The sequence below is a fragment of the Buteo buteo genome, chromosome 3, assembly GCF_964188355.1.
Source record: "Buteo buteo chromosome 3, bButBut1.hap1.1, whole genome shotgun sequence".
NCBI lineage: Eukaryota > Metazoa > Chordata > Aves > Accipitriformes > Accipitridae > Buteo > Buteo buteo.
This window is the reverse complement of record NC_134173.1, coordinates 76,848,009-76,869,594: the sequence shown is the minus strand read 5'-3', so window position 1 is coordinate 76,869,594 and position 21,586 is coordinate 76,848,009. Positions and strand designations below refer to the sequence as shown.

Below are 21,586 nucleotides of genomic sequence, written 5' to 3'. Positions count from 1 at the left end.
GGCTGTGCAGGAGCGGCGTCCGGCATGCAGGCAGCCCTCCTACTCCCGTCTCTTCCCTCAGGGAAATTAGAGAGGACCCGAAAGGGGGATGGAAAAAGCACTTGAGGCAGGGCCGGGGGGGGGGGGAGAGCTGGCTCTGCTCCCGGGTGGCTCTAAGCCCCCCTCAGCGGGCCAAGCGCTAGCAAGCACAAGGCGCCACAGAGACTACCCCCTTCCCCGGCCCCGGCTCTCCGGAGCGGGGAAACGAAACCAGGCGGGGCCGGGGTAGGCGGTGGGGGAAGGCGGTGCGGGGCAGGGGCCGGCCCGCGGGGCGGGGCCGCTGGCCTTTCCCCACCCCCGGCGCTCGGCCCTGCCGCCAACCTTGTGCGCAGCCAGCCGCCCTGCGCATCTCCGCTGGCCCCACCATGAAGGCTCTCCTGTTCGCTGTGCTGGCTGCGGTGCTGTGCGTGGAAAGAGGTAAGGGGTGGGTGGGGGAATGCCCCCCCCCCCCATCTCTCCCCAGTCCTTCCCCAGCCCTGGGTTTGGGAGCAAATTGGGGGGGGGGGGGGGGGAGGGGTGTGCTGCGTCTTGCAGGGTGGGCTCTGGAAGTTGGAGGTTTGCGGGGGGGGTGAGGGTTGGAAAGGGGCTGGGGGGGGACACACACAGAGCTGAGCCGTGCTGGGATTTTGCGCGGGGTGTGTGTGTGTGGGGGGGTGTCTTTCCAAGACCTGCCTCGCAGCAGTGTCCCTCTTGAAGCAGGAACTTCAGGGCTTCCGTGCCTGTATGTATAGGTATGCATCTCCAGCTGTGCATGTAGATATTTTGGAGCTTTTCCCAGCTGCAGCTCGAACAAAGGCCAGGGCCGGCTCCGCTCCCCCTTTTCGGTGCAGCGAGCCGGGATAACGGCGCCGAAATGGGCTGAGATGCAACCGAGGGGGGAAGGAGGGTGGAGGGGAGATGGAGCCCAGCCCCGGCAATGGCTGATGGAGCAAAGTCTGGGCAGAGCCACTCGTGATCCTGGCTCCTGCACCCCCCCCCTTCCCACCCCCCCCAGCATCCTTCGGGGCAGGCTGCGGTGGCCAACGTGTGGGGAGGTGACCCCCAGGGGACCATGCCCTGTAGAGCGCATCTTGGGGCTGCCACCGAAGCTGGGGAGAACGTGCTTCCTCTCGCTGGGCATTAAACTGCAAGTTGTCCAAGTCGCAGGGGCTGCAATCCCCGCCTTCCCAATGACTCCATTCCTCACTATCCAAACTCCATGGGGCCGTGCAAAACCCCATATTGTTTCCATATGTCGATGCTTGGAGAAGCCAAACAAAGAGCAAACAGGAGAGTTCTGGGCCCTCTGAGCCCCTGCTCAGGAAACATGGGCCCTTCGTGTTTCCTGAGGAGACTGGTAAGAAGAAACTAGTTGTTTGCTGCCCTTCCCGTGCCCCCCTCCTCATGGAGTCCGGGAAGCAACTGGAAATTCAAGCGTTGGGTCTCCGTCAGAACCCAACTGTCATGTGCTCGGTTCCAGGTGGGAGCATGGGCTGCCCAGGCCAAGGCAGTAAGGGGTTTCACTTCCACCCCCCCAAAAAAAAACCCCTTTCAGCTTTAAAGTAAGTTCTTAGCCAGGCAAAAGGGCAGCTTTATCCCCAAAGGCTTCCAGCAAAACCAGGGAGTCTTTTGCAGAAAAGCTTTACCCCCCTGCTCAAAGTGCCCTGAAGATCTTGCATATGGTGTGTAAGGTTCTTGTCTAAGAGCAATGGAAAAGGAAAGAGCGTTCGGCATAGGGACCAAATGGAAGAGCTGCCGAAGCAACAGCATTTTTCAACGGTGCTGCTGAGCTTCAGAGCGGGTTTTCAAAGGCTTTTTTTTTTTTTTTTCTTTCCCCTGCATTGCTCTTTACAAGAATGGCTTCAGCCTCTTATCTGAGGAATTCCCCCAAATGATCGGCTCTCTTTTGGGAGCTCTTTGTTCCTCCGAGGAGCCGAGCAGCAAACAAATAAACACATAAATTCTTCCTGTGGAAGAACACTGCATTTTCTGGTGAAAACGAGGCTTCCCTTTTGCATTGTTCAGTCTTGGGCTTTTTTTTTTTTTTTCTTTCTTCTTTTTTTGTAGCCTTGAGCTCCAACTCTTTGCTCTGTCTCCAGCTGCATCAAATAATTCTGCCACCCCTCTTGTGCCTTTTGTCTAAAACACTCCGCCTGCTTGCTCTCTTAACTCTGCAGTGGGTTATTTAGTTTTCTGTTTTGCTGGGGCAGAAAGTGGCACTAGCTATTACTGCGCATTTCCTCTCTTAAACTACGTTGAGAGACTTGCCTATCCTGGAAAGATTTTGTCTATATTAAAACAAGGGGTAATAGGTAGGTGTGACACAGAAAAACATGGGGACAGGTAGGAGATGCTGTGGTAGGAGCACAGATTTAGTCACGTGGCAGAGAATTTCATACCTAAAGGCACTTTTATGTGCATGTACAAATATTTCTCTGGTGTTTGTATCTGGAACTTCTAAGCCTGAATGAATAGGACTGCACCACTCGACTCCTGCGTTCAGCATAGTGAGCAAATACATAGGGGGACATACGTCCTGCCATAATGCACACAAGAAACCTGTAATCCACTTCATTCCTGGTTGCAGAAGGTTCCTGTGAAATGGGATGAGTCAGTTTGCCTCCTCACTTTGCCCTCAGGGTGGTTGCAAGGAGAAGGGTTTGTGCCAGGTCACCTGAGAGTTGAGAGCAGAAACGTGCTGGGAAAAAGGGAGCAGGAGAGACCTGGGCTTCACTCAGAGGTTCCAGACTGAGTTTTGGCCAAGCCATGGAAATGCTCTGAGGCTTCAGCAAGGGACAATAGCAGGCTGTAGACTCAATGGCTGGCTCTGTCCTCCTCCCCTTCTCCTAGATCCCAAGGCAGGGTCCACTGATGAATCTCTCCTGGGGCTGTAAACTCAACTGGTGGCCCTGTAATCCTGGGTGCTGCACGTAGGTTGTGGCTGCTGGGTTGGCATGCTCGGATAACTCGGTTTTGTTGCAAGGATCATGGGGAGACTGAATGAGACAGTCCAGGAAATTCTTGCTTAGAGGGTTGTGGGGTTGGCTTTGTCTCCAAAGCAGAGTCGTTTGGCCGCCCCGATGTGACAGTCAGGATCGCCCACTAACCTGCTTTAGTCTGTTTCCCTGAGATTAGGTTTTTGTTTTCTTTCCCTGCTTTGGCCATGGCTACTCAAAAGTCATGCCTCTGGAAACAATTGTTATTTTTTTCCCCAATTTTCTTGTAAAAAGCTTTTTTTTTTTTTTTTCCTGAGAGAAACAGGATTGAGAAGAACCTCAAGAGGTCATGCAGTCCCATGGCAGAGTGGGACAGCTGCTGACCAATATTTGTTCAATTTATTCTTCAAAATACTCCATAACAGGGACTGCTGAGCCTCAGCAAGCTCTCCCAGGGCTTCACCGACTTCACCTCCTTAGGATAATCTGTTTGTGGTGGGGCTGAAAGATGTAGGAGCAGGAATGATGCTGCCTTGCACTTCCTACCCTGCATCAGCCCCCACTCTGGTTTGTATTCTGTAAACACAGAAAAGAAAGGCAGTACCTCATGGAAAGGCTTGCTTTCTTGAGTGCTCAAAAGTCAGAGGCCGTGAAACATCGGGAACAGACCTCATCTGTCTGCATATGTAGGTCAACAGTTGCAGTGTGGATGTGATGTTCTCGTATGTAAAATACAGAGAAGATCATCCGTCCACTGCAAAGTGCCTATGTCCCTGCTGAGTCACTGGTCCAGGCTGTTCCTGCAACCATTTCCCACCACTGAATGCTATTTTCCAATCTTTCCTCTTTCTTGGGCAGATCTGAAGGATGAGGGAGGGGACCCAGTTGGTGCAGTCCATCCTGCTGGGGTAGGATAAACCATTTTAGGGGACCTGCCGTGGAGGAAGGCATGCTTTTTTTTGCTCTCCCCCTGCTCCAGATTAAAAACGTTGGTTGCATATGCTGCCCTCATAGTGCTGTGACTCCCTGGGTAGTGGGACAGTGCAAATCCTTGCTGGTCTTGCTGCAGCGCTGGTCTTGCTCTAGCTGAGAAATCGTTTTCCACCACACGCGCTAGCTCAAGTGTAGCCTGAGCTTTGTGCCCTGCTGCCAAAGGCAGGTCACAGAAGGCTCGAACCCATGGTCACGCCTGGACCATTTCCCATCAGTGTCCACGGTAGCTGAGCTGAATAAGCCCAAATCTCAGGCTCGAGGTTGCGAGCCTGAACTTGCCTCCATTGTTTAGTTTCAAGTTGGCAGCTGTAACTTGAACCCGCTTTTGGGGCAAACGGGAGGATGCCATAAAGTACGAGGTTGACCTGTGGTTGTATTGAGGCTTTAGCTGACAGCTGATCCCTCCAAGAGCTTGAAATGTATTCCTTATGCTTGAACCCATCACTTGTTCAATTTTTTTGGGGAAAAAAAAAATCTTATCGCAGATCGATACAGCCGAAATAGCAAGCGTGGCTGTGGCCAGGAGCGGTGCGTGCCATGTGTCAGAGGTGGGGATGGCCAAGCGAAGAGCTCTTCCCACCAGCTCCTAACCGAGGTGTGCCTTTCCCTTGCAGCCCACACGCTCGTCTGCTTTTCGTGCTCGGATGCATCCTCCAACTGGGCCTGCCTGACGCCTGTCAAGTGCGGGGAGAACGAAAACCACTGCGTGACGACGTATGTCGGAGTGGGAATCGGTGAGTGGTGACAGGACCTTCCTCTGCCCCTCTTGGCTGCTCTCCTGGGTCACCTGCCGAGCGGCAGGAAGGCTTTCCTTCCTTCGGCTGGAAAAAGGGGAAAGTTCTGCTTCGCAGCTGAGAGCCGGACCATCGCGAGGGAATTTTTACGAGGGACGTGCTGCCAGATGGAGTCACGTTAAAGCCCACGTGCCTGCACCGATGCCGGGAGTCCGAGGGGAATTTGGGGGTGGGGGCGGGGAGGTTTGCTGATGAATAAGTGAAAGTGTGGAGGATGCTGCAGGCTTCCTCTGTAGGAAGCCCCGGGGTTGCCTTTCCTGCTTTTGCCCTGTGGTCAGGCTGTTCATCCCCGAGTCCCACCTTTGCTTCTTCGCTCTCCGTGGACGAGGTGGGGTTGCCAGGAAGGGAGATTTGCGGGTTTCCTCCCTAAGTGCCAGGAAAGGTCGGGGATGGGGGGGGGTTCTGTGCTTCCCAGCTGCTGTTTTTAGGGAAGCAGGCTGCTCTGGCAGGTCTCCTGGTGTCATTGCAGAGCCCAGCCTGGCTTGCCTTGCTCTCCCTTGCAGGAGGGAGGGCTGTTGCACGCCCGGAGTTGCAGGGTCCACGATGTGGGCGGGTCGTGCGTGCACAAACGGAGGCTGGGAGCTTTTATAAACCTGCTAATGGTTTCCTATTTCCTGCTGCTAAATGTGCGCTGTGCCTCTCTCGCGGCCGATGCTTGAAACGCAGACTTTGCTCACAAGCGCTTCCCGTGGTGCTCCCTGTGCCCCACGCTCTCTGTCTCGCTTGAGGAGCCCCAGGGTCATGCTCGAGTGGGATTTTTGAGATTCTTCACGGGAGCCGTTGCGGCCAGACTTTGGCCGACAGCGTGGAAGGGGTGTCCCTGGGGTGTTGCTTGGTCTGTAGGGTCTGTGTGGGAGGTTATCACGGGTGTTCCTTGAAACGTGTGGGCTGGCTGAGATTGCTGCTGCAGCCTGATGCCGAGAAGCACTTCATCCTCTCCGTGCCACCTGTGACTCTTCGGCTATTTCAGTGCTGTTATTTCCTTTGCAGAACAGGTGATCAGAAAGCTGAGAAACATTCTAAACCTGTCTCTTTTTGCTTTTCTTCCTTTCCCCCCCCTGCCCCAACCTAAATTCAGGCAGCAAGTCTGGCCAGTCCATCTCCAAAGGATGCTCTCCCATTTGCCCCAGCGCTGGGATTAACCTCGGCATAGCGGCTGCCTCCGTTTACTGCTGCGACACCTTCCTCTGCAACATCAGCGGTTCCAGCAGCGTGAAAGCCAGCTACGCGGTCCTGGCCTTGGGGGTCCTTGTTAGCTTCATCTATGTCCTCAGGGCTCGCGAGTGATGGGGCTGGCCGAGGAAGAGCCGTCTTCCACGGGCCGTCGCGGGTCTCATTAGCCAATATCTTCTCTGTCGCTGTCTGCAAGGAGATCCTCTACTTCTCAGCAGGCTTCCAAGATGGTTATTTCCCAGACTTTATGCTCTTCCAGCATCGGAGACCTGGGCAGTTTGGCCAAGCTGTTCTCCTCCTTCTGTGGACATACCCCATTGCACTCTCACACCTCCTTGGCAAAGGTGGATCGTTTTGGAAGGGTTTCTGCTTTTATACCTAATACCCCCCCCCTCGTTTCTAAGGTTGGTTAAAACAAGGCTGGGACTCGCCGAGAACCGATTAATCCCAGACACCACCCGGTCAAGCGTTCAGACGTTCCTGCCTCTCACCTCCGTGGAGGTGCCTGGCACCGGCGTGCTCCAGCACATGGGTGGCCCGGGCATCGGGAATGCATGACCCGAAGGGAGACACATTCCCAGCCCCTTGCAGCTGCAGTCTCTTTTTATAAACCCGTTTCGTTTCTTCTGATCCTGGGCTGACTTTTCTGGAAAACAAATGACATGTACCTTGTCCTTCCGAGCTCTGTAAGTGCCAGACCTGAATAAACATGCTCCTGTTGTTACCTGAGATGGGACGTGTGCTGTGTGTGTTTCCTTGCTCCAGACAGAGAGATTAGAAACGGCTGTTATGGAAAACCCAAATACTATGCCTGGCACGAGGGCCTCTTACCCTCTCAAGCGGCTTTTGAGTCCTTCATCTCAGCATTCCTTCCAGCTCACCTCTGAGCGGCAAGTCCATCTCCTCCCTGTTGCTGTCCTTTCTAATAAACACCCCTGGGCCACCTTGTTTCACCTCTCTCGGAAATCGCCTTTTCCAGGTGCATTTTAGTGAAAAATGCCAGTTATTGGGGTCTTGAGTCAACCCCATTACTCCTAATGGAGCAAGCGCACTGGGAACAGGACCTCTAAAAATTAGCCTGCATGTTACAAAGACTCGGTGCCTCGATTTCCCTACTTTGGACTTGTGATGGTGATACACCATAACATCGATACCTAAATAATCCAGGGCAACAGGTCCGTTTGCAAAATTTAGTGAAGTCAGAGGCAAAGATATCAGTACTCAGATCTGTAGGTTCAACCTGCAATCCCTGGCTCGTGGTGCACGTGGACTGCAGAAAGGTGACTTCACCACCAAACCTGCCACTCCTGCTCTCCCACAGATCCCAGGATCTTCCCAGGTCTTTCGGCAGTGTTGCTTCTGGAAGTTCTCAGCCATCCCATGGGAGTTGTTGGGTCCTCCTGCCATCTCTGCGTTTGTGCTGGTTTCCTACCTGCTTTGCCAACCTGTGGACCTGCTAGACAGAACAAGCCAAAATTGAGCCTTAAACTGTCAGGTGAAATCTTGCTGTCGCTTCCACTGATTGATCAGAGGTGCAGTGGGCTTTTCTTCTCTTTTAGCAGCAAAAATCAGGTGTAGTATTGGCACTCTTTAACCATGCCCTCCTTGTATGTGGTTCTCCTGTTTTGTGTCAAAAAACCAACCAAAAGCCTCTCAAGCTGCACACACTGTTCATTTATACCTCTGTCCCACTTAAATAAGCGTGAAACGGCTTCTTTTGAAAGATGGTGTGCAGATGTATAGAAATATTTGCAACAAAAGTGGTTACATGTTTTTTCCTCCGCCTTCTCCCTGTCTTTTAATTAAAATGACACATGCTAATGACAACCTTTGCAACAGGAGGGACTGGTCATCGTGACGTGACCTGCAATTAGGTGATGAGTTTGGTAAGAACGCGTTGCTTGTCTCCTTGGTCCTCAGATGTGCCTTCCTCTGGTTAATGCATCCTCCCTCACCTGCTGGGACCTGCTGGGACCACAGGGCTCGAGGTGCGCCACACCTCTGCTATGCATAGATAGCACAGGGAAAACTGGGGAAAAAATTGCTAGAAATGGGGTAAATATTCCCCAGCTTCCCTGTGCCTGAGCCTTCCTCCCAAGAGGTTTAGAAACCTCGTTTGTAGGGTTAATTTGTTCCTCGCCACTTGCTGTGAGTAGATGCTGTAGTGAGATGGAGGCAGCACCCAGAGTACTCTACCTTGCAAGTAATGGGGCTGTAACTCTTTTCTAGCCACCTGGTAAAAGGTATCTCGGTTTTGGACTCAAATTACCCTCACACCACCTCTGCTGTGAGCAAAGAGCTAAACTTAAAAGCCATCAGCACAGCTGTGTCCTAATGCCTGTTCATGCCTTTCCGAGGCTCTTGAGGATGCCACGCTGGACAACCCCATGGGCTGAAGCTACGAGCAGGGTTACGAGACCGGGTTGCCTCCTGCAGTGGCCACCTCCTTCCTATCGCGGCATTTCGGAGTTTGCTCATGCCAAGGGCTCGGTTATGCAAGGGAGCGAGGGCTGGCAGGGAGAGCATTCGGCAGGCTACTTACCCTATACAAATAGCAAGTTATATTAACGGTACTGCCAGGGGACAGATCTGAAGGTCACTTCACACGTGTTCTTGAGCCTATAGATAATGAATAGATTGCATATGGAGATTTTTTTTTTTCGCTTCACTCTCTTTTTGCCTTTCTGTCCTCCTCATGTGCTATATTCCTGTACACTTAGTATATGGAAGAAGAGATATTTGCAGTTTTTCCTTTTGAACACGTGGCAAAGATCTCTTTGATAGATATATGTATATTTGCGAGAGAGAGGGGGTGTGACAACTTGTCAAATGCAAGAGATGTTATTCAACAGTTTAATCCCAAGCATCATATGATCAGTTCTGCCAACTCTCACAATTTCTGGTCCTACTATAGATTATTTTTTTTTTGCCCCCAAATCCCCAGCACCAGAAATCATGTGAACCTCAGCTGTCATAAAGCCCAGGAGTGAAAGGCCTGAAAATGTGCAGCTGTAGTAATTAAAAACATTAATAATAAGAAGAAAATAAATAGCAAGAACCCAGCATTTACAAAGTATTAAAACTAGTGGCTTGTGAAACCACACGCCTGCTTTGGAACTTGAGGACCATGGTGGGACAGCCTTTAACTGCTTTGAACGTGTTTACCTGGACTGTGGAATTAGAGATCGAAATCTCAGCAGAAAACTCAGATCTTCACCTTTTCTGACAAGGCGAGAGGTTACGAGGGGAGGCAGCTTTGCTCCGCATAAAATATCCCGGAACAGTTTTCACTGGAAAATAAGAAAAGCTTAAGTCAAATACCTGCCCTTTTTGGAGCGTGCTAATGAGAAAATGGTTTCTGTGCTTCCACCCTGGAAATGGCTGTATTTCAACGGCAGCTGCTGCTGTCTACCACTATGCCAGTGTCGCAAGGGCTCTCATTTTTGTGTATTGTCTGTACGTACGTGCTCAAAGCTTACTGCGGCACCAGCCCTTTCCACCCAGGTTCACTTGGTTTGCTGTTTGCTGAAAAGGAGGACTTAAAAATGAACAAAGTTCTTCCAACCGGTTTTGAGATTTTTTTTTTCTTTTTTTGCAAAAGGGCAAAATTTCTTCTTTTGGAAAACACAAACCTGATGTGACTTCCTTGTACAAACAGCCAGAATAAATAAGGCCGGTTACTTAATCATTACTCCAAGGATCCACATTGTCACTCAAAGAATGTCCTTGCTTGCTGTTAATTTACTCAAGTTAGGGCTTATTTGAAATGCCTTGCCTCCCAGGGACCCTATTTGCCATGAGGGAGGCTGTGGTCCCACCGCCCATGTGGGAAGCCTGGTAACTCTGGTCGGGGTGGCTGTGCCTCCATGCTGGAATGAGGCATAGGCATCCATGCTCTCCTGTCTCTGGGAAAGGCAGATGTGGTGCACATCTGGATGCTTGGAGGTTTAGGGCCCTATCACAAGCCTCTTGCTCCTATGATCCCAATGCTTTTGCACCCTGAAGCTGGGCTGTGCTTTCGCTGTCATCCTCAGCGGTGAAGCGCTGTGGGTCTCAGCGGTTTGGGATGAAGATGGCTCTGAATCCATCCTTGATCCTGGAGGAGTTATTTTGCCCCTGGAAAGCTGCTGTCTCAGGCTATCAAACTGGAATCGGGATAGACACACCCAATTTTGCATTTTGGGAGTGTCCATGGTGCCCAGGGAAGCGAAGCCCTGGGTCGGTCCTGCCATCTACTGGCTTTTGCTAGACTTGGTAGAGATGCTTTGAAGCCCAGATCTCGCAAGTCAAGGAATGAACCTTTAATCTGAAATCGGTGTAGGGAGGCAAGAGCGAGCTACCTTTAACCAGATAATTGCATGCAAAGCATAGAATCAGAAACATCGGAGACCGATTGAACGTTTTAATTTGTCCAGCTTTGCTCTGACAGCGTAAATTGAGAAATGAAAGGCTTAACAGGCTTCCCAGGTCCAATGTTTTCCAAGAGAACACTTTTCCCAGCCTAAACCCTATCGTTTCATCAAAACTGAAACACTTCATGAAAATACAATAAGGCCAATAAAGTGTTGCGGAAAAAATACTGACACATTTTATTTCAGCTTTGTTGGATGATCTCATTTCACTGAGGTAGTTACACTGAAATGTTGATTTTACTAATACATATATGTGAGATTTGTAATTGTGTATTACCTTTATTGTAACAGAATAAGCAGAATAAAGAAACATTGATTCCTTTAAATATATTAGCATAAGTATAAGTGTAGTGTACGTTACCTATTGTTTCTTATACTCGAATAAAAATATATGGAATTAATAAAAAAGGTACACTTGGAACAAAATTTTTGGATGGTTCTGCAGATATTATGGATATTATCTCTTGCTTTATGTGAAAAGAAAGTGCTTGGGTTGGATTCAAAGCCCAGGGCTGGGGGTTGCAGGCTGGTCAAAAGGAGGACGGACATGAGGCTGAGCCTATAGACTATAGGGAGGGATAAATCCATACATGCCATCTCAAGGCCATTGGAATCTCTTCCTGGTGATGGGTAAAGAACAGGGATTGTCTTGGCCTTCAATAGCCATGCTCATAAATATCATTGACTTGCCCGTGACCCTACTGGGAATGGAGATGGGATTTGTCCTTTGAGCCTGCGTTCTTTCTTGTTGGAAAGGGCGGCTATTTTGGGCGCATAATGGTCCCTGTGTGGGTGTCTGTGGGCAGCTGCTCCTCTTCCCGAGCTCCCTGGGGCTCCAGTTCTGCAGGGGCTGCTTCTGGCCCTGCTCCTGCCTGCGGACAGACGCACACACGGACACACAGACATGGGGCTGGTTGCTCTGGAGACTCCCTCCCGCTCTCCTGAGCTGGGGAGCATTCACGCCGCTTTGCAAAGATGTGTCATTCTAATTTTTGTTTAAAGCTTTGTTATTTTGGGGAGCCCAGTTGGATCCCGTGGGAGAAGATTATGTTCCCTGGGGAATGTAAGACAAATGCAAAATAACAGTGATGGGCTCTCAGGAGTTTCTTAGGAACAGCCACAGGCTGTGTGAAACAAAGACATAAAAAATCTTTCCTTTTCTCTGGATAACCTCAGTCTGGACTGTCTCCTTCCTGGGAAAGGGTCTTCACTGCTCTCCCTCCTTGCAATGCCTATTTTTCAGTGTCACTTATAAGTGTTTTTGGGGATGGGAGGGCACTAGTGGTGACAGGGAGTATTTTGGGGAGTGGAGGGCATTGCACAGCAGAAGAAACCCACCCCCAAGAGGCTGCACCTCGCTCCTGCCTGGTGTTCCCGTCCTTTCTTCTCACATTGCTGCCCATGTCCCCGGCTCCTGCTGCTCCATGGGGACCTGCCTGTCTTTAGACAAGCCCAGGATGTGCTTTCCCACATTTCAGGTGTTCAGAAAATTCAGGGAAATGGTGCCATTGCCCCAAATTTAAAAGGGTACATCACTAATGTTTTGACACAGAGCTAGTAGAACTGCTTCCTTCATTAAGGTCCGTATTTCCAGGTGAGCCTTGCTAAGAGATGTCGCAATACCAAATACCTGAAAGTATTTCTGGAAACTAAACAACACAGTCTGTTGCCAGTGTTTCTGTTTCAGTTGGCTCTGCAGATGTTTTTTCACTGGCATCCCAAGGCTGTGCTGATCATCTCAGGGTATGAGTCACCATGTCCTAGCAAATGGGTCTGAACTGGGAGAATTCCTGCCTCCCCATGCCTGCTCTTTACTGTCCCTCTGGACAGGCCTCCACTCTAGCTGTGGCAAACACAGGTTTTGGAGGAAGAAATAGTTCTGGGGCTGGAGGGGAGTCTCCAGAAAATGGATTCATTTTCTAGTTTTGACGTGGAGGAGTCAAGAAAAGTGTGTAGGCAGATAGTTTGCAAGTGAAAATTTGAATGGAGCTACAGGAAGAAAAAAAAAAAGACTGAATCAAGAGCTCCATCTTCCTGCTGGTGCTAACCCTCTCCACTTTCTTTCCTACTGGTTCCTTTCCTCCCCAGTCCATGGGTGTTGAGGTCTACATGAGAGGCCATGGGGAGCAAGGGGGAAGATGGCACCTCCGGTCTGCAATGCTGACCTGGGCAGCAGCCGAGATGGGAGGAGGCTGGAAAGATGGGAGGTGCTTTGCGTGGCTGTGGAAACATGTTCCAATCTTCATGCTTATCATCTTCCAAGGAAAAGAGATTTAAAACGATGCACAATGTACCTTGGTCTCCTTGGGTTTGGCATGACACAGGGACGCTTGGCCATGCGAGCTGCCATTAAGTTAATAACTCTCGTCCTCTGTGTAGAAGGAGTTAAGCTAGCACGACTAAAATGTAACACATCCAGCATCAAACCCATGGGGGAAGAGGTGTGAGTAGCATGCCTGGCTCTCCTTCTCCGTGCCAATTAACGCAAACAACTGGGTGTACTGTATTTCACACAGATTCTTGTCATGCCCGCATCAACGAGAGCAATGTCACGTTGTTGTCCCTGAGTGCCAGGTGCTCTTGGCTCCGATTCTGTCTTCTCATTCCTAAAATTGCGGGGATGCAGTCGCCCATTCTCGCACCAGAATCTGAGTTTTGCACCAGGACCCCTTCCTGAGCTCAGACCCCTTAAACCTGCTGGTTCCAGGAACAGCACCCATTTAGTATCACGATCCAAACTATTAGAGGAAAAATGACAAAAAGCAAATACAAACACTGAATAGATATGGGATGGTGGCACCTTGTATGTGACTGCTTTGCAGTGCTCAGGTCCTTTGTAAGGGCAAGGTGTAGCTACTCAAGTTGGAATTCATCTCATGATTTGTTCAAGGCAACTTAGATAGACAGAATTTTTCTCCCTTTTTTTATCTTCACATGGAGATATCTCATCCTAAAGCTGGTTGGAACCAAATGATTATGAAACCCGAATTTTGGAAACAGTGAAAATTAAAACCTACCAAAATAATCCTAAAAATTCCTCCTTTCCTTCCTTGGCAAATGGGCTGGGACCAGCTGTTTGCATTTTCTTCTCTTGTCGGAAGGTGGCAGTGGCAGGCCCCAGATCTGCCCGCACAATCTCAGTAGTATGTCCCGGGATGGGTGTTGACATATCGGGACCACAAGCCCCTTCTACTAAGGGACATGATGCTGAAGGAAGTTCATCTGGAGCCTGGAGATGAGGAAGAAGTGTATTAGCTTCTCGTCACTATATCCCAAGCATGGAGACACCACAGCCTTTCTGGTCTCCCGTTCCAGTTTTTGAACACTCACACAGAGAAATATTTTTTGTTATATCTGACCAGAATTCCTCTTCCTGCAACTTTTGGTCAATGGGCATCCTCAAGGAGAGTCCAGCTCAGCTTTCTCTTTGACCCTTTTTTATGTCAGATGCTGTTAGACCCCCTGAGCCCTCTCTTCTTGGCCTGTTTTCCAGACTGAACAAACCCAACTTTCTCGTAATTCCTCTTATTGCCTGTGGTCGAGTCCCTGGCCAAACCACACGAGAGCTTGGGCTCCCAGAGACATGGTGGGCTAGCTCACATAATTGAGTGCTGCCACGGCTGGATACAGACTGTTTAGGAAAGGCAGGCCAGAAAGGTGAGGAAGAGGAGTTGCTTTGTACGTGAAGAGCAGCTGAAGCACGTGGAGCTCTGCCTAGAGATGGGTGATGAGTCAGCTGCGAGCTTATGGGTCAGGATGAGCAGGCAGATCAGCATAGGTGATGTTGTAGCGGGTGTCTGATACGGACCACCTGAGCAGGAAGAAGTACATGAGGCCTTCTTCAGACAACTGGAACAAGCCTCACGTTCACAAGTCCTGGCCTCTTGGAGGGCTTTCACCACCCCAATATCTGCTGGAGGAGCGACACAGCAGGGCAGTAGCAATCCAGAAGGTTTCTGGACTGCACTGGTCACAACTTCCCGACCCAGGTGACCGAGGAACCAACATAGAGAGGTACTCTTATGGACCTCATACTTGCAAACAAGGAAGAACTTGTTGGGGATGTGAAAGTTGGGGGCAGCCTTGGCTGCGGTGACCATGAGGTGGTGGAGTTCAAGATCCTGAGAGTGGGGAAAAAGACAAAAAGCAGCATCATAACCCTGGAGTCAGGATGGATTCACAAAGGGGAAACTATGCCTCAGCAGCCTGATGGCCTTCAACGCTGAAGTGACTGGCTTGGTGGATGATGTGAGAGAAGTGGATGCTGTTTATCTCTACCCTATTAAGACTTTCAACACTGTCTCCCACAACATCCTCCTTGATGAGCTGACAAGTATGGGTTAGATAAGCGGACAGTGAGGTGGACTGAAAACTGGTGGACCAACTGGGTCCAGAGGCTTGTGATCAGTGACACAAAGTCCAGTTGGAGGCAAGTCACTAGTGGGGTACCACAGGATTCAATGTTGGGGTCAATACTGTTCATCATCTTCAAGAATGACCTTGATGATGTGGCAGAGCTCTCTTTCAGCAAGTTTGCAGGTGATACAAAACTAGGAGGAGTGGCTGGTGCACCAAATGGATGTGCTGCCATTCAGAGGGACTTGAACAGGTTGGAAAAATGAACAGTGGGAACCCCAGGAAATTCAGCAAATGGAAACACAAAGTCTTGCATCTGGGGAGGAATAACCCCTGGCACCAGGACAGACTGTGAGCTGATTAGGATAGAAAGTGATACCAAAAAGCTGATCGAAGAAACTCTCTAAGACTCATTTTGGAGTTTTAGAAAGCAGGCATTCTTTATTGCAGTGCTGGATGCACAGGGGATAATTCCATCTCATGTGCATGCCACAGCTTCAGCACAAACAGGTTGTATAGGGTAACTAATTACATATTAATCAGATAAGTATACATATACATAAAATTATTATAACTGATTATCATAGTACTGCCTACATCCGATCATGCGCAATGAAGAATTCATTTGAGCTGAAGGGCTGCTTTTACAACCACCGACCCATTTGAGATTATTGGCTGTCCTTGAAGTCTTTGTTTTTGTCCTTGTTCTTTGATCTTGAAGCTTAACGCGGTTTCAATCATATGTGGTCAGTTTTAACATTGTTCCCATCTAGCATACAGGGACATCTAGTCATAAGAGCAAAGAACTGCAAAACTTATGAGTAATTACTAGTTAATCACTTGACTACACTTTTGTAATTACCTCTACTAGCTAATCCCCTGGCTACACTTTTGTCTATTGTTTCAATCATAATGTTTGTATATGATTTCTTATAATCATTTATCAAATCCCACTTTTAAAGTTATCCAGCAGCAAACCAGTTTTCATAGCAGGTGCAAAATATTAAAAGCATAAAAAATATTTAAGCAAACCATACAGAATGTATGGACATATGCTATCAAAAGCAGCTTTGCAGAGAAGGAACTGAGGGTCACAGTGGACACCAAGTTGCACATGAATCAGCAATTTTCCTTGGAGGTAAAGGTGGCCACCAGCCTTCTGGGCTGAGTTAGGTAGAGCATTGCCAGCAGGTCAAGGGAGATGATCTTTCCCCCCTTTTCAGATCTTGTGAGACCACACCTGGAGTCCTGTGTCCAGTTCTGGGCTCCCTAGCACAGGAGATACATGGACATACTGGAGAGAGTCCAACGAAGGGCCACGAAGATGATGAAGGGGCTGGAGCATTTCTCCTATTAGGAGAGGCTGAGAGATCTGGGACTTTTCAGTCTGGAAAACAGAAGGTTTGGGGGGGATCTTATCAAAGTCTGTGAAGATCTGAAGGGAGGGTGCAAAGAGGATGGAGCCAGGCTCTTTTCAGTGGTGCTCAGTGCCAGGACAAGAGGCAATGGGCACAAACTGAAAGGCAGAAAATTCCATTTAAACATGAGAAAAATCCTTCTTTACTGTAAGTATGGTTGAATGCTGGGAAAGTCTGTCCAGAGAGATCATGGACTTTCCATCTTTGGTGATATTCAAACCCAACTGGACACAGCCCTGGGAAACCTGCTGTAGTGACTCTACTTTGAGCAGAGGGGTTGGGCTAGACAACCTCCAGAGGTTGTGCCAGGCTCAGCCGTTTTGTGATTTGTGTGAATTCTGCTGCTGCTGCTGCGGCTGAGGGTGTTTGTGCTCCTCTGCTTTGTGACAGATCTTGTCTCCCATGGACCTTCCTTTGCCCATTTGCCAGGACCGTCAGACAAGCTGAACTGCTCACCTGGCTGGGAAACATCACCACAGGGCTGCTTCCCTCACTTCTACCAGGAAGAAATGCTCTGGGAGCCAGAAGCTTTTGGGTCAGAAGCATCTTCCTGAAATCTTCAAGCATCTGGAGGTCAACCCCAGGATGTTTCTTGCAGCTGGTAGGAGATAGGCTGAGCCTATCACCTTGGCGGTGGAGATATCTTCAAGACACTCAGGTTTTCTACTGGTGTGGGCGGACTGAACCTGAGAAGACACTCCTACCAGTCCTCAGCTAAACACATGTGGATATTTCCAGCTTCAATGCCAAACACTGCAGTATTAGAGGGAGATGAAAAGGGCCTGGAGGCAAAGCTGCTTCCTTTCAGTCAGGTCATTTACTGTTTTACATGCGTTGTCCTTGTTCTTCCCTTCTGGGTCAATGAGAAGTGACTCAGATGGGAAAGTATCTCTTGTTCATTGGATTAAATCTTGAAGGAACATAGGAGATAATTAAAGCAGGTGACAGCTAAGCTGAGCAAGTGATTTACATTATTGCATTGTTAATGATGCCTTGGAAAGCTGGATGGAGCAAATAATCTCAAAACAAGTGATTACTGCCTCAGTCAGGGTTGATGGGAAGGGAAAAGTTACCGGCTTGAAAGCAAAAAGAAAAAAGGAAACTAGAAAAATTTGATAAGGAAGGAAGACAAATTCCCACTAGTTATAAATATATGATCAATCCTTTCTATGCACGTTATGAACAGAAAGGGAGAACGTACCTTAGTAGTTATTAACTCCCATAGGATTCCCCCATAGGACTGCTGTATCCATGTGCTGGCCACTGGGCAGGCAAGTGATAAATATGAAGGTCCCACCCAGAAAGAGTTAAGTGCTACACAGAGGTTAGTTGAAATAATAGCCTAGAGATAAGAGGTGCCTGCACTGATTTTAAAGGGAAAAAAAAAAAAAGGCAGGTGAATCATTACATACAGGGAACAAGACTCCTTATAAAAATAAATCATCTTGTTCCCTACATTCTTGTTTGTTCCCTACGTTTCTGTCGTGGTGAATATACAAAGCATCACTAATTCTCAGGCACAGCATACAACACATGCCTGGGGCAGAGGGGATAGCTGTAGTGAGGTGTACTTGCGGTCTGGTCTGATCTGTTTGTCCCAGGTCCTGCAGTAATCAGTATCCCTCATGTCCCAGCCCAGTACAAAGGTGGAAACCAGCATGGAGAGAGCTACCAAGCTTTCTATACCCATCTTCAGCTCCAATCTATAGCAGACTGACATGCTACCAGGTGTGAAAGTCACAACTCTGCTCAGCAGGGTGCTTTGAGCCTACAACTTGTCGGATTGATTCCCCAAGGCGACCTTCAAACAACTTGGTTCCCGGAATCACCCAACATTTACGTGCTCAATAGGCTTGAGAGAGGGCTGAAGCGTCTTCCAAACCTGTGCCAATATAATGATTTTAAAGCCAGGCAGAGACATGCTGGATCTTGGCCATACATTGTAGGGAATTGTAGTAAAATCAATTAGTAAGAATAAGGCTGCTGTGACTAATGAGCTAATGAGTGATGCCTGAGTGAAAATGGCTCTAAGAGAGCTGCAGGGTTGGATTCCTGATGCATTATTCATACGGATAGGCCAGATTCAGGCTTGGCACTGTTTATGTTTTACTTTGCTTTTCCAGGTTTCTCTTTAACTTTTAAAGATGCTCCTCATCAATACAAGAAATGGAGGAGATATCTGTTTAATGCCTCTCTTAGGTGCGAAGTAGCTCTCATCTCTGGACAATTATGGTTTCTACGAGAGATAGGTGGGGGACATGATGTGTCAGAGCTGAAGTTCATGGTAATTTAATCCCTGGCACTCTGCACAGGAGCAGGTTTAATGATTAGACGAACGCTGGCTTCCTTAAGTGGCTTTCATCATTGACACTATTTTGAAGCTACTAGGAGAAAACTGAATTGTTTGAACAAATCTCCTCTTTAGCTTTTCTAATGCAGAGCTTATATTGTAGTTATGATCAACCCTACAACAGGCACTAACTTAAAATCTACAATGGGGAAACTGAGGTTAATTTTCCAAGGTCAGCTAGCCAATCATTAGAATAAACCTCTTAAGTATGTGGCTTTCAGGCCAGCGCTCACTCCTGTTGCTTCTAGTAACTTGTGCACCTCCTGTCAGGGTTGCACAAAAATAACAGGAGAGCACTGATGAAAAAGGAGCATTAACTAGTGGTTAAACCATGTGGAATACAGTGCTGGCTCTATTTCTGGAGTTGCTACTACCTTGCTTCATGAGCCTAATTAACCTTTCTGCATCTCAGCTTCCTTATACCTGATTCTGAGATAACAATATTTACTCATCTTACAGGAGTGCTTTTGGGTTTAACCTACTTGTAGGTGTGCAGCAAAAGATTAGCCCTAGTGTACGATGTCGTCATGTCAGCACCCTTCCACATCTACCTTTCGATCCAATCATAGCTTTTGCTCATACATCGGTCTGCTCTGGAAAGCTGTGGGATTCCTAGGAGAAATATAAAGAGCTGATTAGAATCAAGAAAATGGAGAGTTTAAAATGGTCAAGTCAAGAAGGCTCTCAATGGAAACCAGTGCCTGCACTTCTCTAAACACATACACAGCCTACGGTCCCTGAAACTGCACTGGAGGTGCATGGGCATATCTTAGGGCTTCCCAGTGGCACCTCCTCAGCCTGGTAATTAGGCACATGAGCCAGTCTACTGGGAGGTTATGGGATTTGGAGACTATTTCCAGCATGGATGCAACTGTTGCAGGACTCTCGCATCAGATGAAGATGCCTCCACCCAGAGACTCTCAGCTGGCTGGCTAGGACAGGAAAGGGGTTTGACACAGGTTTCTCTGGCTGGAAATAAACATTTGACTCTGAACTTTTATCTATGATAACAAATTCCTCCAAAATGCAGGGAGTTCTTGTACTAGTTTGCCTTTGAAGACGTACACTAAAAAATGTCTTTTTTTTTTTTTTTTTCAAATCCATCTTGTGGGTTGTTGAGACTGACTTATACAGCTTGTATCTTTTGTTTGTTTTGGTTTTGTTTTTTTTTTTTTTCTCTGTAGTTAATGGAAAGCCCCCAATACAATAGGCTGTGATTACCCACGGAAGAATAAAAGTAGTTCAACAAAACACTGTTTGGATGTTCTTATTAATTCTTGTTATTTCTTTGGTGACTTGCCAACACTGCAAGGCAATAGCATAGGGTGTGCATAAAAAAGGAAACATTTCAGGCGATGCTTAAAGACTCAGATAAGATCAACTGAAACTATAAACAAGCAAGGCATGTTGTCACCCCCCCAAAAAACAACCCTCCAAACTGAAGGAGGGCACAGGATTTAAGCAGGGTGTTGTCATATATTCTTCTATCCAAAATCTTATAATGTGATGAAGATCACATTTCAGATGTGCATGTGAAACCAATCATCTAACACACATTGTTTGAGGCCACTTAATACCAGAAACCAAAAACCACACCCCTTTCCATGTTTACTTTTTTTTTTTCCTAAGAACAAAGCAAACATGATCAGCATATTTTCCCTCTCTTAATAGGATTATAAAATCCTTTGCTGAACATGAGGAATGCCAAACCAAGAATATACCAAAATGCCTTCCCCTAGATAATTTTGGGCTGGAAATAACTGCTAAACTTTCATAATCAACATAATGACTGTATTATGGAGGCAACTGTGAAAACAATGGGTCTGAATTCCTGAGGGTGTGGATCACCCAGAAGTGTTGTTTGTGTATGAGGCAGGGCTGGCTAAAATGATGAGACCACTGAAGCTCTAGATTTGGAGAGGCGATGACTGGGTTGTTTATCTGGGAATAGCAGGAGACCTTTTAACATTTCAAGAATTTGAGTGATGCTAACCCTGAATAAAGTTCCCTTAATAAAGATTGTGCTATAGATAACAAAGGTGGTGGGAATATCTCCAAGATCATCTTTGTTTCAGCTTTCCCTCCTTTCTTTCCTCATTAAAAGTGGGTGTTGGGAGGCATCTGGCATAACCACAGAAAGGCTCCTTACCGTTTTTTGCAATTCCACAATCAAACTTGCTCATCACACATTGTAGGAGGATTTAGTAACATGGGACTGGCCTGAGGCAGAGGAAAAGCAGGCAGATCCCTGGGGCAGCAGAGTTTGGGGGTGGAAAAGCCAAAGGTGTTCGGCAAGAAAAGAAGTCGTGGGCTTGCCGCCACACTTGGAGAGGGTTAGCTCAGAGCAGAAAGGCTTCTCTATGCACCATCCTTCCTGAACAGCTCAGGATAGCGAGCCTCAGAGACTCCCTTGGCCCAAACTTTCATGGCCTGGTCCTGTGTCTTCCCAGTGCTCTGACCACTTCTGTCCAAAGAGGACAGAGAAAGGAGAGAGGGAGACAGCGTGCTCTCGCCCACAACCCCCTGAAATCCTGCTCACAGCTTGGGGAGAGGTATTACAATACCAAAACCCCAACCATGCTGATTCCAGTGAGTAAGGGATTGCAAGTCAGCTTTCCACTTCTCCTCCTGGTCATAAACTCTGGCCCCTACTGAGGGTAAAATCACAGAGGAGAAAAGTACATGAGGTTCAATGCCTTGCTGTTCACAGCAACAGATGCTTTTTTCCAGGTTTCGTGGAAACCACCCAGGTCTCTCTAACCACTACAAAAAAGAAGAAATATCACCAAGCTGCAAGGCAAGGCATAGACACTGGGATTATTTAATACCCGTGGGCTTACACATCATGCCTAGAAAAAAAAGCACCTGCCTTAAACAATCATCTCAGCTATTGTCCACCATGCAAACCCTCATTTTCTTCTCCAAGGAACATGAAAAGAGATGACATGACGGTATGGCAGGAGGTGGGACCTGCTTTGTAGCTCACTCAATTCATTTATAGCTCAATCAGACTTGTTTTTCCAGTAGAATTAGATCTGGGGTCAGAACTGGTACATGGCAAGCCACCAGAAGGTGTGCCATTAAAACCAGTGGTGAAGAGCCGTGGCAGCCCAGTGACCAGGCGACGAGATCCGTG

The 21,586-nt window shown here is 48.1% G+C and overlaps 1 protein-coding gene across 1 annotated transcript; it reads left to right on the top strand.

The window, feature by feature from the left end:
• The first annotated feature begins 296 nt into the window (after positions 1-296).
• Positions 297-6,643, top strand: LOC142029339 (lymphocyte antigen 6E). The gene is made up of 3 exons (XM_075024068.1): positions 297-456; positions 4,562-4,681; positions 5,820-6,643. Exons 1-3 carry the CDS (start codon positions 405-407, stop codon positions 6,026-6,028), a joined length of 381 nt encoding a protein of 126 aa, XP_074880169.1. The 5' UTR covers positions 297-404; the 3' UTR covers positions 6,029-6,643.
• Positions 6,644-21,586: the final 14,943 nt, after the last annotated feature.